The sequence below is a fragment of the Galleria mellonella genome, unplaced genomic scaffold (assembly GCF_026898425.1).
Source record: "Galleria mellonella isolate WM207_F2 unplaced genomic scaffold, CSIRO_AGI_GalMel_v1 utg139, whole genome shotgun sequence".
Classification (NCBI taxonomy): Eukaryota; Metazoa; Arthropoda; class Insecta; order Lepidoptera; family Pyralidae; genus Galleria; species Galleria mellonella.
The window spans coordinates 2912798-2929158 of NW_026441995.1; the positions used below are offsets into that span (position 1 = coordinate 2912798).

At 34.9% G+C, this 16361-nt stretch overlaps 1 protein-coding gene across 2 annotated transcripts; it reads right to left on the reverse strand.

Moving 5' to 3' along the window:
- Positions 1–2282: 2282 nt before the first annotated feature.
- On the reverse strand, positions 2283–16205 carry LOC113514882 (putative E3 ubiquitin-protein ligase UNKL). Of its 2 annotated transcripts, XM_052903525.1 has the most exons (6): positions 15872–16205; positions 15563–15772; positions 11333–11610; positions 10037–10137; positions 9057–9294; positions 2283–8896 (listed from the first exon to the last, which is right to left on the reverse strand). In XM_052903525.1, the coding sequence occupies exons 1-6, from the start codon at positions 15928–15930 to the stop codon at positions 7743–7745; spliced, it is 2040 nt and encodes a 679-aa protein (XP_052759485.1). In that variant the 5' UTR covers positions 15931–16205; the 3' UTR covers positions 2283–7742. The 2 variants fall into 2 exon arrangements, with proteins under 2 accessions (XP_052759485.1, XP_052759486.1); XM_052903526.1 differs by lacking the exons at positions 15563–15772; positions 15872–16205 and adding an exon at positions 15143–15556.
- Between the last annotated feature and the right edge of the window lie 156 nt (positions 16206–16361).

Consider the following 16361-nt stretch of genomic DNA (forward strand, 5'->3'; position numbering starts at 1 on the left):
TGAATGAATAGATGTAAATGAAAACAGGCCAGTTAGCCCATCATGATGAATTCATCAGGAATTGACCATGATAGTTTCCAGGGGTAACCGCGAGGAGGTCGACATGGTTGGGTATATTGCTAGCAATGGGATTCTCAGTCTCTATTACTAACAATCCCTTTCCCCCTTGAATAAGGGGGGTTAGTATATATGAAAATGTCAATATCGTTTAGTGGCGATCGTCTTTTTATAAATTCGATGGTAACTCATTTCAATGCTCCCATGTAGATTGTAAAGCCAAATACAAATTTAATTATACATATAAATATACAATTATAATATATACAATGTCTTCGCTGATTTAGTGTTAATCATAGTATATAACATAGTAATTTGTTCATGCCTATTAAAATATAAAATATAATTTGCTGTGCTCTACGGCACGTTACGTAGATCTTTTTATCTCGAGGAATACACAGCAAGAGTTTTTACAGTGCGGTTATTACCTCACAAGTTTGAAGAATATTGAAACTAAGAAGCGGGAAAATCCGCGCGCAAATAATAGATATATAATACTTATGCGGATTAAAATCGGTGCGGTGAGAATTTTTACCATGCATAATATATTATTACTTCTCAGAATTCTAATGGCGCCCGAATTACCACTACGTTAGATAGTATCGACACATTTGCTCATGTTATTTTAAATATATTTACGTACCTAGTCCTAGTCTTTCTTTATTATTGTTTTATTGTTAATGCACAACTGAGTACACAACTAGATGTCTATAATATAATTTAATAATGGCATTAACGAGTTCCAATAACGTTTCTAAGAATCGGCTCCATGCCACTCGGCAATATTAGTAAATTTAATTTCTATGTAAAGTTACGTTATTCTTCCATAATTAAGTTTAGGATTGTATATGATTGAATATATACTTGTGAAATATATACCTAAACTACTGTTTACATGTAATAATAGTATGAGGTCAGATACGAATGTTTATTTAGTTAATAAAAGAATCTGTTACTTCAGATAAATTATGTCACAAACCAAAGCTGGACGCAGATAAAACACGTTACCTACTTATCCCTCCGTGTGAATATTTTTTTGGCAGCAGTGGCGGATTTATACATTTCGTCATAGTCGTAGAATACTGACGGATCTTTATATGTAATCTTCGTCAGATCCGTCAGTATTCTACGACTATGACGATATACCACCGCCTATAGTCAAAATCCACGCTTATCGACCACTAAAATTTAATATCCTCGTTCACAATTTTATTAATTATATTTTTTGTGTTTAAGATTGTAATTTCATTATTACAAAAAATGCTTCAAATTTTCCATTCTAGACTCCAGCCTACTGATAAATCCTCCACTGTTTGGCAACTCATTAATTGTGACTTCACCCCATAATCAATTTATTGATTTTAATAAAACTTCATTTGTGAAATAAAATCAGTAAGTGAACTATATTACAAATAAGAACTGATAAGACAATGAGGTTATTCCCCATTATTTAGTATGTATACCTACAACGAGGACGAACCCGAAATAAATTCCATTTTTCTATAAGAATTTTATATTATACTTTCAAATTTATCGTTTATTCAAGTGCTTAAAGCTCTTTGAGCATACTTAGAGCAAATTCGCCTCGTTTACAGTCATCAGGGTTACAAGTTTTTTAACCATTTTCAATTTTTCTTTTCCTATTATTATAAACAATCAATTGATTAGGGCGAGGTGAAAATATTGGAAAAAAATATAGTTATCCGTCCTTCGAATATATTCTATTCCATTACGGTATTTTGGTATATTTTATTTGCCTGTGTCATTTTATATATTGTCAAAATTAACGAGATATATCTCTAACCCCATTATGAAGAAAGAATAAAGCAAAATGTGTGATAAAATTAAAACATTAATTTTACAATACTGATTTACGCTACTATATTGTAAGTTTAATTAATTACCAATGTATCGTAAGTGAAATTGTTTTAGGATTAAAAAAATTATAATATGAAATAACACCGTAAACTGAAATGTAATTTCTGAGATTATTGTATTTTTTCCTTCAACTGAAATTACAGACGACATGAAATGCAATATTGTGAACTTTTATTTATTAAAGAGTTGAAATATATTTTCTCGTATTTATTTGAAAAACATTCCCTTTAACTAGGGAGTCAGAAAAACCCTACGCTCAGCGGTGGATATACGTGGACTGATTAAACAGCCCACTCCGATACACCAGTACGAAAGGATGAGTATTTGTAAATAAAACACTGCTGTTATTGAATGGAATTTAAAATTTATTAAACCTACCTATCTATTATAATATTAATTATAATCTTCATTTCAGTTACATGTTTGGATCACATGGATTTGAAAATTATTTGTTTATAAAATACCTACTATGATATTAATAGAAAAGCTTGAATGCATATCTTTGTAGCAATAAATATAAAAAAAATTAAAACATAATTCATTCGATCTTCAGCGATGGTAAACGCGTAATTGGTTTCTAATACAACATTATCTATTTCTAATTTAACAATAATAATTTGAAAGAATTTGTTGAACCTACCTACCTAAAGATTAAATAATTAAAAGAAAAATATTATATTAATTAATTAATTAATTAATTAAAGTAATAAAAAAGATTATTATGCATATAAGGACACGTCGAAGCATTTAAAAAATTGATCCTAAATAAAATAACGAAATTCAAACTGTAAATCGATTACAAATTTATAAAATAGGTAAACCATATATAAAAAAAAACACAACAATACCACATCGCGCCTGTCAGGTCAATATATTTATAGAAAATTAACGTTCTTTTATTCAAATTATAAAGTTATGTAAATAGTCTATTTGAACGTGACCGCCACACACATGATACACATTTATGTGGTTATGTATATATAATTTTAAATATGATTCCTTAAAATCGTGAAAATATAACAGTGTACATATTTTTTTTTTAACATAATTTTATAAGGATTACAATGTTAGCGTCGCTACTCAAATAAAATTAACATGATATTTTGTTATTTAAAAACTATTAATCCAAGATACGTAGCATAATTAATTAATTTATCAACAAAACTACACTCTCCATGTGATAAAGACTCTATATAAAAATAAATATGTCTCTAATACACCTCTAAATTTCAAACCATTAGAAATACTAGCAAGCTATATAGTATATATATATATGTATATACAAAGTGTAACAGAAATTTTGGAAATCGTATTACAATACCAAAATCCGCGGTAAAATTCCCCAACTTTCTTCAAGGTACATACGTACGAAATATGAAAATAATTTTTTGAATGCCCCCCTACAAATCCATTTAATTTATAATGAAAGCGACTCTTTCCGTTACACTTTCTATATCTTTAGATATATATATGCGATGGCCACACAGTACATTTTGTTTCCGACATACGTTAATTTTGAGACTAAATATATTCTTGATCTTATTTGTGACATTTCTAATACCTATCACATGCTACCTACTCATTCACATTATTTCCAAAAAAACTTGGCCAGAAATAAATAAATTGCAATAGTAATGTTTCTAAAAATCTGTACACTACGTGTTTATCATCTGTATAATTTTCATTCGTGAGAATTGTAACATCAGCAGACATCACAAATTTTCAATCTAAAAGTATTGTATTTATTTATTTATTTATTCTTTATTGTACACAAAAAATTACAACATATAATATATATATATATATATATATATATATATATATATATATATATATATATATATATATATATACATATACATATATATATACATATATATATACATATATATATACATATATATATATATAAAATAAATATGTACAACAGGCGAGCTTAACTCTGTAAGAATTCTCTTTTAGCAAACCCTGAGTGGAAAGGAGCATTAAGTACTAGCGGGCAGTATGCGTACAATAATAGAAGGAAACATTATAGATGTTTCTATTAAAAAATAATAAATATGTTGACATACATATATAAGTAACTCATACAATTAAAATTAAAATAAATACATATCTGTATACAATAATACATATACATATATACATAAACATATCTCTTTACATACAAAATAAGTACATATACATACACAGACATAGTAAGTTTATGAGGACAGAAGATGCTCTTTTAATGTGCTCTTGAATATATTCAGCGATTGACTCTCACGAATATGCAGTGGAAGAGAGTTCCATAGTCTAGCCGCATGAACCGTAAATGATCCACTATAGCATGAGGAGACTCGACCTACTGGACATGCCAGTGGGGTCAAGGAAAGTGAAACGTTCACAAAGATAAGATGGGAAGGAGGAATTAAACAGTACAGAATACAGGAAAGATAAAAGATGAAAATCACGACGTTGACGAATCGGGAGCCATTTTAATATGCTTCTGTAAGAGGAGACATGATCGTATTTCCTAACATATTATTGCACAAGAGACTACAGACATTTCTTTTAATTCACTCGAGTGCAATTCTTTTATTTCTAGCCGAATTTTGTTGTATATTTATTAATAAAAAAATCAGCACTTCTTTCCACTATTGACTTTATTCCACAAGTCATCTATTATTGCGTTCTAACAATACAAAATGTGCTATGTCGACATAATATTAAGGAGCGAGAGTCCACGACATGAATTCTAATACTTGTACACTGCGTTTTATTTTATTATAAGCTTTAAAACAACAGAGTCGATTCTGAGGCGTCCGTTCTCTAATCCTATCTTCAAAATTAAAAATTCAATTTCATATCACAGCGAAATCTTTATTCGAAGTACCAACATGAACTAAATTTCTAAAAAAATTAAAATTATTATAAATTTAGTTTATGATGCTCAATAAAACAGGGATTCCGTGTAACTACTAAAGTATTAGATTAAGAGATGTTTCGAGACATGACCCCTTAGAATCGACCTTATTGACGTAAAGTTCAGTTTTGTTTCCGTTTGTTTCGGATCGCCATTTGACGTTAGAACTCACGCGGCACACGGTACAACTTCTCTCGTTCACCTCTGAACATGTTATTGTAATTTCATACCATGTCGTGTTAATATTAGAAAATCACCTGTGATAAAATTTTAATTTATAAATAAATAAATCGTCCCAAGCAAAATTTCTATATGATAATAGGTTCTTATTTAGCCATACAAAAACAAAATACGCAACTAGCGATCCGACCCGTCTTCATACTAGTAGATAGAATTTCCGAAAATGTACATCGTTGATAATATAACTCTTTATAGGTGCAAGATTTTTTTTTTTAAATCGGTTGAATAGTTCTCGAGTTTATCCATTACAACCAAATGAAACAATGTATTCTCTTTATAATATATATAGTATAGATTGTTCGCCGAGCGCACCACTCCTCGCGGACTCCCGCTCAAACACCGATCTGTATATTGTGTAAAAGGCGGCTGTGGTCATATTGCTTCTGATTACTATACATCGATGCGGCTACACACTTAAAATAATGTCCATTACAATTTGAAAACACTACTTATATCTAAGTCATTAATACTAAGTTTAATTTGTTATTACTATTATAATATACCGATACAAAACTTCTCAAGATTTTCAATATATATATATATATAAATATTGTTATAATATTTTTAAAATAGTAAAATTGAAAATAAAGTTATACAAAATGCGTTCGTATAGTATTTAGAAATACATAGATGCACCGCACGGTGCAATACGTGATGTATTTGACCGAGAATTCCCATCTGACAATTCTCTGTGATGCTGACCCAAAAGACGGTACTCGGAAAGAGATAAAAAAAATAAAAAAAAAATTCGCACGCCTACCTTGCCTTATTTTGCATTAGCGATTGTCAATAAGCGTATATAAGGGAAGATCGCTACTTCTCTATACACCCAATTGATTGCTTATAATAGGCTTGTGCAAATTTGTTAAATACAAATACCTAATGGTGAGATTACACTTGTTCCATTTTGAATGCCTAGCCCACACAAACATTATTGTACAAAAAAAAAAAAAACATTGTTCGCTATTTAAAAAAAATTGTCCTCCAACACGGGAGGTCTAGTCGGTTGGTATAATTTCACTAAATGCAATCACTACCTTTACCCACACCATGAGTTAAAAAAAAAGAGATAGCTAATTATTAGTTGGGAATGTAAACATAAAATGCTGTAGGATCTAAACGAACAACTCGATCAGTACCCTCATTTGCATCAATACAGTTTAGATCAAATTCACATAATATAAACAGATTGTCGTCCATTCGTATCACCCAACTATATATTCATTACACACTGTAGTTCATTACAGAAAATAATTCCAAAAATACAGATATCGAAATCGGTTTAGAATTCCCAAAATGGGGCGAAGAGCAGTAGAGTTGATGCCTGTAACTTCTTTACTTACAATATTCGATATATTAATATTGGTCCTTAGGTGACTAACTTTGACGTGAACGAGAAAAACAAAACTTGTGCATTAAAACAACTGAAGAACCTCACACTTTCGCCTACAGACAAATTGTTCAATTAAAAATGTAGAAAACATAACAAGTAACAACTTCCGATTATATTGTTATATATAATAAATGTGGAACATACATAATCTGTTTTAATATCCATACAAAACTAAATCTACTGCAATTATATCACTAATGATATACCGTGGCCTTGCTTCCATCAACATCCATATAATACAATCAAAACCATTTTACTCTCAATACAATCAATTCTATACGAATCCTATAAATTTTATGATAATTGCTGAAAGCACGACCACAAAAGGTTATGCTCAAGACTTCATAAATGTCAAAAATAGCTATACTATTTATTTTGTAATTAAACACACGTCCGTGAAAGCAACGAGCCGACTGACACATGACCTAAATAAACGAAATTAGTTTAAAAGCATAGTTATCCTCTTTGTTAACTTCTACAGCATGTTTCTTATTCATGCACTAAATACATTTATAATTTATGAAAATATTCAATACATATTTTAGTAATATGTGTATACAAAATTTACGCCTCTTGTTGTAACGATATACAATACGACTTTGGTGTTATGATTACAACAAGTCCACTAAATCGAATACTAATTCATTTATAAAAGCAGAGATAGCTTCTAAATAATTGAATATTGGTTAATATTATTAATATTTTTGTAGTTAGTGTTAAAGCTACCCATCAGAGTAGATATAAAGAGTTGGCTTCGTTTAGATGTGTACGAGATTGGTTAATATTCTTCTCTACCTATATAGGATAGCGGCAAACAGGTATGGAAATATCTATCTTATATTTATTATTCATGTAAATGACAGTGGCAGTTAATTCGAAAATTCCTAATTCATGCTTTATTAATTTCATCCAATAATTTTACCAGAATAAGTCTTGCTCTTTTCACTAAAATTAAATATCCTATAGTTATTATCGAGTTATATACCCCTTTAGACCCCATTTTACCCATATATAAAAATATCAAGGAAAGTATTTATTTTGATCAATAAATAGCCCGAAACACCAGCGGGATTACTCTTTCGTCAGACTACGTAAGTAGAGAGCGACCACCCGGCGAGCGGCTGAGCGAGCCGAACGTGTTACTCGCTGCGACTGCTCCTCCGCTCGCAGCAAACCACTGCGAATCTTAATCCGCACAACCGAACGGGACTTACACACCACGAAGCACGACATGCAACCTACAACTCGCAACGCCCAAACATTTCCCTACTAGTGATGCTGCTGCTGCACGGGCGTCTGGCAGTAGGGGCACTCCTTGGTGGTAGCCGAGCAGCCCTCGCAGAGCACGTAGTGGTTGCACGGGCCGAGCGTGACGCTGCGCGGCTGCTCCTCGCACACCATACACTTGGTAGCCGTCTCCAGGTACAGAACCTTCTCGATTTCCTCCAAGTCGGCGCGCGCCTGCACCAGCAGGTCCTTCAGCGTGTTGATGGGCAAGCCGCGCAGCTCGCGGCGGCCGGCGCCGGCCAGCCCCACGCCGGCCATGGCGCCCGCGCGCGCCGACTCCAGCTCGCGCCGCAGCGTCATGGCGTGCGCCAGCGCGTCGTCGCGCTGCCGCTCGGCCAGCGCCGCCTTGCGCTGCGCCTCGTCCGTCTCGCGCTGCCACGCCTCGCACGCCGACCGCGCCTGCGCGATGCGCTCGTCCCAGTGCACGGCGGCGGCGCGCGTCGCCACCAGCTCCTCGCGCAGCCGCGACAGCTCCGCCGGCGCCGACGGCGACGTCGCCGAGTACTCGAACGGCGCCGCGCCGGCCGCGCCGAAGCTGCCCGCCTTCACGGCGTGCGAGTTGAACAGCCGCTCTGTGTCGTTCTGCGCGTACCGGAGGAACGGCGTCAGCGGCGAGCCGCCCGCGGGCGGGCTGAAGCCGCGGATCGCGGGCCGCGCCTGCGGGATGTTGACCGGTGCCGAGCCGCCGAGCAAGCCCTCGCCGTCGGACAGGTCGCGGTCGAGTGACGCGACGAGATTCAGCGGGTCCTCGAGGTGCAGGTCGTCGAGCGCGTTGCCGACCACTTCCTGCAGCACGGTCGCGTCGAAGGTGGAGGCGCGCTGTGGCCAGACGGCGGACAGCGGCTTGTCTTGCGGCGGCTGCAGCGGCGCGGGGCGCGGGCCGGGCGCGCGGCCGCCGCTCGAGCCGCCGCTGGACGTGGACGCGCACTCGGAGCCATCGCCGCTGCCGTTGGTCTGCAGCATGCCGGCCGGCGACAGCGGCCGCACGCGATCTAAGCTCAGGACATTGCCCAGCATGCTCACGCTATTCTCGTTCACTTTTTTATCAGGCGGCAACGCGGACGATAGTAACTCAGCTAAGTTGGTGCCGCATTCCAAGGGTGCTGCGAGTTCACGAGCGGCACTTAAGTCTTCGGCTGAAATAAAAATATAAAATTTAATCAGATTACAAGCAAAAATTCAAGAAAGACGCTTAAAACATGAAACACAAAAATAAAAATACACAGATATAAAACTTATAATATACATTGTTTCATTTTCAACTTTACATATTGATAAAAACAATATAAAACTCACGTTCAACGTGTGCAAAAGCGCAAAATAGTCCTCTAGGACAATAACCCGCTTGCTGTACGTCATTACATTTGGTGGATTTGTATATCTCGGGGTGGAACTGTTGCTCAGTGCGTGTATGACAGTAGCCACACCCGTCTCCTGCTTCACAATTACTAGGCTCGCCCCATTCTTCTCCATGTTTTACATTAGGACATGGTGTACTACGATATTTATATTTTCTTGGAGACCTACGTTTATCCTGCAAAAATTGGGTCATTATTAATTATTATATCATAATATAATACCAACAAGTCCTGACTGACGCATTATTGCAGTACTAAAAATAATTTAAAAGCCACATTCACCACATTCTTGAAAATACATTAGGGTTAAGTGTACATCAGTGGCGGAGTTGCAGTCTTGGTCGCCTTAAGCTTCAGGCCATGTAGTAAGTACCAGCCACCCCTTTCTCAGCACCCATCATATTGAGTACATAATAAATTTACTTTTTTGCCAATTTTTATCAAAATCTATTCAGAAATTTAGTTAACTATAATATCTGCTAGTTTGTAATATTTTCCGAGGTCAGAGATAATTGCACATTATGTGCGCGAGTCTTTGAAATATTTACGTACTTTGAGTTATTTCTTGTTACCATCATTGATTTCTTTATTACGATTGGCCGCTCTAGACCCGGACATCCTGAGGGCCTATGTTTTCCGAAATTTCGAAGGTTAACGAAACACAAATTTGATGTTAAAATTACATAATACATGCCGTTCGGAAATATTAAAAATGTTAAAATATTGTTAAACTCCATTTATTGGTCCGATTTTGCTATAAACAAAAACACGAAATTGAGCCCGAAAATTCGGACTTTCATTTCATGGTAGACCCGCTAGGCCTTAGGGCAAATCCACCACTGGTGTACATACAGATATGTTATTTTGAATTATATTTATTAAATGTTATATATTAAACACAAGATGAATATAACTTACTTTACTATTGTGGTATTGTGGGCACGCATACCCTTGTCTACATAACCTAGGTGGTCTTTTACATGGTTCCGTTTTATATGACGATAATACATAATTTGTGTCTGAAAGAAATTCATTCTATTAGTGTAAAGTTCATTGTTGAAAAAAATTTTTTTTTTTTACAACTTAGAATGGTAAACAAGCTGACGGCCCACTTGATGGAAAGTGGTGATCGTCGCCTATAGACATGAGCAGTACCATGGACATAACAAAGTATACTGTTTCGCCCATGATACCCCCCATGCGTTGCTATTCCTGAGGACTCAGATGTTATTCTTCTGTACCCAGTAAATTCACGTCATATCCCACCCTTCAAACCGAAACACAGCCATGCAAACACAACTGCTTCACGATTGAAATACGAATGGGACAGAGGTACCAAAGCAATCGACTTTTGTACAAAGTCTCCCTCGGGCAATGTTTTGAGCAATAAATTTTTAAGTAATATGTATTAAATATATTGTAAACAATAGCTTGTATTATTATCGGTGCCACGTATTGTTGACCTATGACATCATTATTAATAAATATTGCTATGAATTGGGCAATTAAATTGCCCGCATTCTTAAGCATTACAAACTTGTGCGAAAAAAAGTAAAAATGAGAGAGATAAAGATTCAGACTTTATAAATGTATATAAAAAAACGTTAATAAATGAGTAAGATTTGACAATAGAGTTCATCGTCTCGATACAGGGAAAGCAGTTAGGTCATATTTTACTAATATACTTATTTGTAACTTGACGATGTCTGTACATGGAGGATATGAAAAATTTATATGAGGTCTCATAACAAAAGTAATACAAGTCAAATGGGGGGAAAGGGATTGTTAGTAATGGAGACTGAGAATCCCATTGCTAACAATATACCCAACCAGGTCAACCTCCTCGCGGTTCTCCCTGGAAACTATCATGGTTAATTCCTGATGAATTCATCATGATGGGCTAACTGGCCTGTTTTCATTCTCATCTATCATCCTTCACTGGTGCTCCGTCAGCGTATCCCGTTAGCGCAGGCGGGGTCACCATACCATTTTCACCCATCAAAAAAAGTACAAGTCAAATAATTTTTTGATATTTTGTCTATATGTCCGTTTGTGTGTTTGTTCTAGAATTACACAATGGTACCAAATTGGATGTGAATTTCACAGTTGTTTTTCTGAAGGTGTTTCTTGATACACGATCTAGAAGTGGTCTCCGTTTGCTTCCCTAGGTGTGAACACCACTCGTACGAGACGTAGTGTCAAGTGTGTAAGTACCTTGCCACTTGGGGTCCTCGTTCATGAGGTTGCGCTCCTTGTCGAGCGCGTTGGGCGCGTCGGGGTGGTCGGGCGCGTCGGGGTCGAGCGCGAGCAGCTCGCGCGCGTCCAGCACGGGCGGCCGCAGGTCGGGCGCGCCGTGCGCGAACGCGCAGTGCGCGCCGTTCTTGGCGCACTGGCCGCGCGCGTCCGTGTCGTGCACGCACATGCACGTCTTGTAGTAGCGCAGGTGGTAGCGCCGCTCCGTGTCGCCCGCCGTGCGGTGCAGGTACGGGCACCTGCCCCCACACACCACACCGTCACCACAGTGCCACCTCCCCACACCTCCACCAAAATACATGACGAAAAACACGTGTTCGCAACATGTATTTTGGTAGAAAAGATTGTTATGTTTATATATATATAATCTCAACCCATAGATTTTTTTTACAACTTTGGCAAACAAGCTGACGGCCCACCTGATGGAAAGTGATAACCGTCGCTTATAGACATGAACGGTACCATGGGCATAACAGAGTATACTGTTTCACGAATAAGGGGTATCATGATACCCCTCATTGGTTACCATTTCTGAGGACTCGGATGTTATTCCTCTATACCCTGTAAATTCACTGCCATGTCCCACCCGTCAAACTGAAACACAGCCATGCAAACACAACTGCTTCAAGATAGAAACACGAATGGGACAAGATGGCCATTAATGAAATAGATAACATTTCAATTATCACAGAAACATTTTCTAAATGAAATTAGAAGCAAATCAAAACCATTAAATAAATTCCATCTAATTTATACATTTCATATTTTTTATTTTGGACATGAGAGTTATAGTTAGATAAATTAAGTATTTTATTAATTACATTATCATTAGATTTTGTTAGAACAGATTATAATGACATCTATACAGTTATGTTTCTATTTATTTATTTATCTGTATAGTAAAGTATATATTTAACCAAAATGCCATTAGTCATGTATGACTGTAAGTCAACAAGTTAGATATCACCAATCATACTTATTGCATTGTTGTTTCAATGTATGTTTGAACAACAAACATCCAAACTCAAACATCTTTAATAACTTTTACTAGTGGAAGAATTTCTAGATACAGATTGACTAATATATACATATATAAATAAAAGTAATATACCATATAGTGGGAGAAGGGGTTTGTTAGTAATGGAGACTGAGAATACCATTGCTAGCAATATACCCAACAAGGTCGACCTCCTCGCGGTTCCCTCTGAAAACTATCATGTTTAATTCCAGATGAATTCATCATGATGGGCTAACTGGCCTGTTTTCATCCTCATCGATCACCCTTCACTGGTGCCCTGCCAGCGTATCCCATTAGCGCAGGCAGAGTTACCATTCCATTTTCATCCAATAAAAAATATGCCATATAGTTATGTTTTACTGACCACCACTTGTGTCCATATAAATATGTTGATTATATACATATATACACATATACATTCTGAGGATATTAATTTTATATTGAATTTCCTCATAAATAAATAATTCCATATAGTAAACAAGATAATACATTATTATCAGTCAGGATGTATGTATGCAGCTGTGTGTTGTTATAAATTTAATTTACTGTGACAAATAAACAAACATCATCATCATCATTATCACTGTGATTGATTCTGAAATGTCATTCCTTAAATTTATCCCTAAAATTAAAATATGAATGAGAATGATATAAAGTAATTCAATTTTATGTGAATCTAGTTCTTTCTCACACTGATCCTTAGAATAATTATTTTGTTGTATTGTTTAAATGAAATGTTAGTACATCCTATCCCATGGGTGTCATAAGACACTTAAGGAGCTTAATGGCCGAGGGATAGGCAGCAGCATCTCTCTTAAAAATATCACTAACTGTGGTTGCCAACCTGCCTACCAAGCTTGGTAACTACTGGCACAACCCCAGTTTTAAGGTCATATTGTAATAATTATGATAAAATATTACTACAGCTTTTGCTTTGTCATAGGACAAATATATATTTATATTTGGAGCAATATCTTCTACTTCTCTACAATTATCACACAGATGATCAGTAGCATTACCATGGAAGGTAGGGATGGCTTTTATAATGGATAATAGTGAAATAGTAGTCCCCTGTGTAACCAATATATCGTCATAGTCGTAGAATACTGACAGATCTGACAAATATTACATATATAGATCCATCAGTATTCTAAGACTATGACGATATGTTGACAGAGCAGCGGCGAAAGGTAATAGATACCAAGGAAAGCAGGTCAACTAGCAGCATTATGATGAATTTAACAAGAATTAATTATAATGATTTTCAATAACTATGTGGAGATGGGCCTGATGTGATATATTACTAGCAATGGTGCTATTAGGCCCCATAACTAACAACCCTTTTCCCCCCATGGTAGGGATTGTTAATAACGGGATCTATCTGTAACTGTCAAAATCCATATGGTCGCATTTGGAAACTATCCTGTAAGTTCAATACAATAATTATATAATTCCATGTGAATTCAATACAATAGACCCACTGGCCTTTTTTCTTATTCAGCTATTGCCCACCACTGATGCCCCACTTGTGTATACCGACAGCTCAAGGGATATTACTATTGCATTATTATCATTAAAAATGAGCACTGTTATCAGTCATTAGATTAAATGAAAATATAAAAAAAATACAAAATAAACTTTACAATAAATAATTTGAATTACCTATAATTATTATTGCAATTAACAAACATTAATTAATTTAATTCAAAGAATATATTAGAGTTCATTTCGATAGTTATAATCATGGAGAAAAATAAATAAACAATTTTTTTAACTAAATTTAAATCTCCCTCTAAAGAAGAGGATTATTATTATTATGATTTGCTGAAATTAATAGACAAGTGAATTAAAAATAAATATATGTTTATATCAGATTCCATGTAAATATTGATAAAAAATAAATTTATAAATATTAGTAGAAAGTATTTATAAATATAAGTGCTGTGTGTACATAATTAAACCAATACCAATAGCAAAATCGAACAAAACTCTTTCAATTAAATAGTGAGAATAATTAAAAAAAAAAAGGGAAAATCAAAATCATTAGCACTGATCAAATAACATGTACAAAAAATACAGTTATATTAAGAACATTTTTCGAGTCAATGAAAAATAACAATCATGCACACAATAAATAATAATAATAATATATTTTAATATTTAAATTATATGCATTAATTAATAACATTAAATAGAATATTCTGATGAACACAACTAGAGATTATACCGAAAATCAAGTAGAAAATATCTCCCAAATATATTTAAGAATATGTATTATACTTGTTTACTTGTTAGCGATTCGAAAAGTTTTATGGATAATGAAAAAATAACCCCATCTCCAATACTGGTGGGACATCAATAAAGTATGACAGGTCCGAATGAAAGTAACTCAGGTGACCTATCATGACAACATCAATGTAGATTAACCATAATAGTTTTCAAGGGAATCCAAATGTAGATAAACAATGACAGGGTATATTGCTAAAAATATTGAATTATATATTGCTCAATTGTTAGTATTTTTTACCAATAATCCCTATCAACAATCCCCACCATTTTAATATAATTATTTTAATTTTATTTTTTACAGCTCATGCTCACCAAGATGTATTTGGGCGCTTAAAAGCAAGGGTAAAAAACAAAAACAAGCCAAACAACAACAGAAAGAATCAATTAACAGAACATTTAGATAATAGGAATAATTCAATATTTTTAATAAGATTTTGAATCCAACAAGAATACTATCAAAATACCTCAAGTAAATACAGCAATAATGAACATTGCCAAGTTAATTTATACAACTGAGCAAATAAATCTATTAGTCAAAGTTATTAATTTGTCCAAAGTAGCTTTTAATGAAATGAAACACCCCACACAAAAGAACAATGGGACACAACACATCAATAATATGAAGGCAAAAGAAAATGTACTTAGCACAACAAAGTTTTTGGATAAAAAGATATACATTCTGATTTTGGTCGGGTTATAATTGCTATGGTAGTAAACAAAATATTTTTATCATGAAACAACAATGCAAAAGGAAAATAAGGAGTATCTTTACAAATAAAGTGTTACAAACAACATGCTCTGATTATATTAATGTTATTTAGTTATCAAGAACTGTAATAGGCACGGCTAGAAAACAAAGCGCCGAGATGTATTAAAGTACTCACTCGTCACCATCCTCGCAAATACCCGATGTTTCATTATATTTGGTACAATAGTTATCCGCACTATAATTAAACGACCCATCTCTTTTTCTTACAGGTCTCCTTCTTCTCTGATTATTAAAATGCCAATGAAAACATGTGAAAGGTCTATGTTGAGTACATTTGTGTTGTAGAAACGATGGACATTGCTCCACTCGAAATTCCTTTAGATACCTGAAACACAAGACCGCGAAGCTCAGAAAACTAGTGCCACTTCCAACTATTTTTAACAACACTTTTCACAAATAATTCACGTTAAAAATGGATTATTACTTATAATGATTAGGTTTTTCTGTTTGAGCTGCCAACAAAGGTTTAGATTCCGACGGCATTTTGGAAAACTATTATTGCGCCTCTCGCGTCGCGCAGGGCACGCTCACCGACAACCAATTAAAATTCAATATACGATCACGTGATACACAATAATTTAGAAAGGTAGAAAATATAAATATAGTCTGATTAATGTAATTTTCGTACACGAACATCACATTTTTTTATTTCACTGTCCTTGAACCTAAATAATCACGGTTCGATTGAGGCGAATAGAAAAGAGAAATAGAGAAATGCATTAGACAACCATTGACAGATCTGTCACGTAGTATGTTTTCTACCCATTTCAACTTGTTACGCTAGAAGTCATTTGGTTAGAGAGAGATAAAAAATAGGACGACTACTTTTTTTAATTATGGTAAATGTAGCCAGAAAAATTAAAAAAAAAAAAACCATAATATCAAAACAAACCGTGAAATTAATGCAATCTTTT

Coding starts and splice junctions, on each gene's coding strand:
- LOC113514882 (XM_052903525.1), bottom strand. CDS start 15,930: ATGCCGTCGGAATCTAAACCTTTGTTGGCAGCTCAAACAGAAAAACCT. Junction 10,138..11,332: donor CGAGGACCCCAAGTGGCAAG/GTACTTACACAC, acceptor AATTTCTTTCAG/ACACAAATTATGTATTATCG. Junction 8,897..9,056: donor CGCTTTTGCACACGTTGAAC/GTGAGTTTTATA, acceptor TTTTTATTTCAG/CCGAAGACTTAAGTGCCGCT.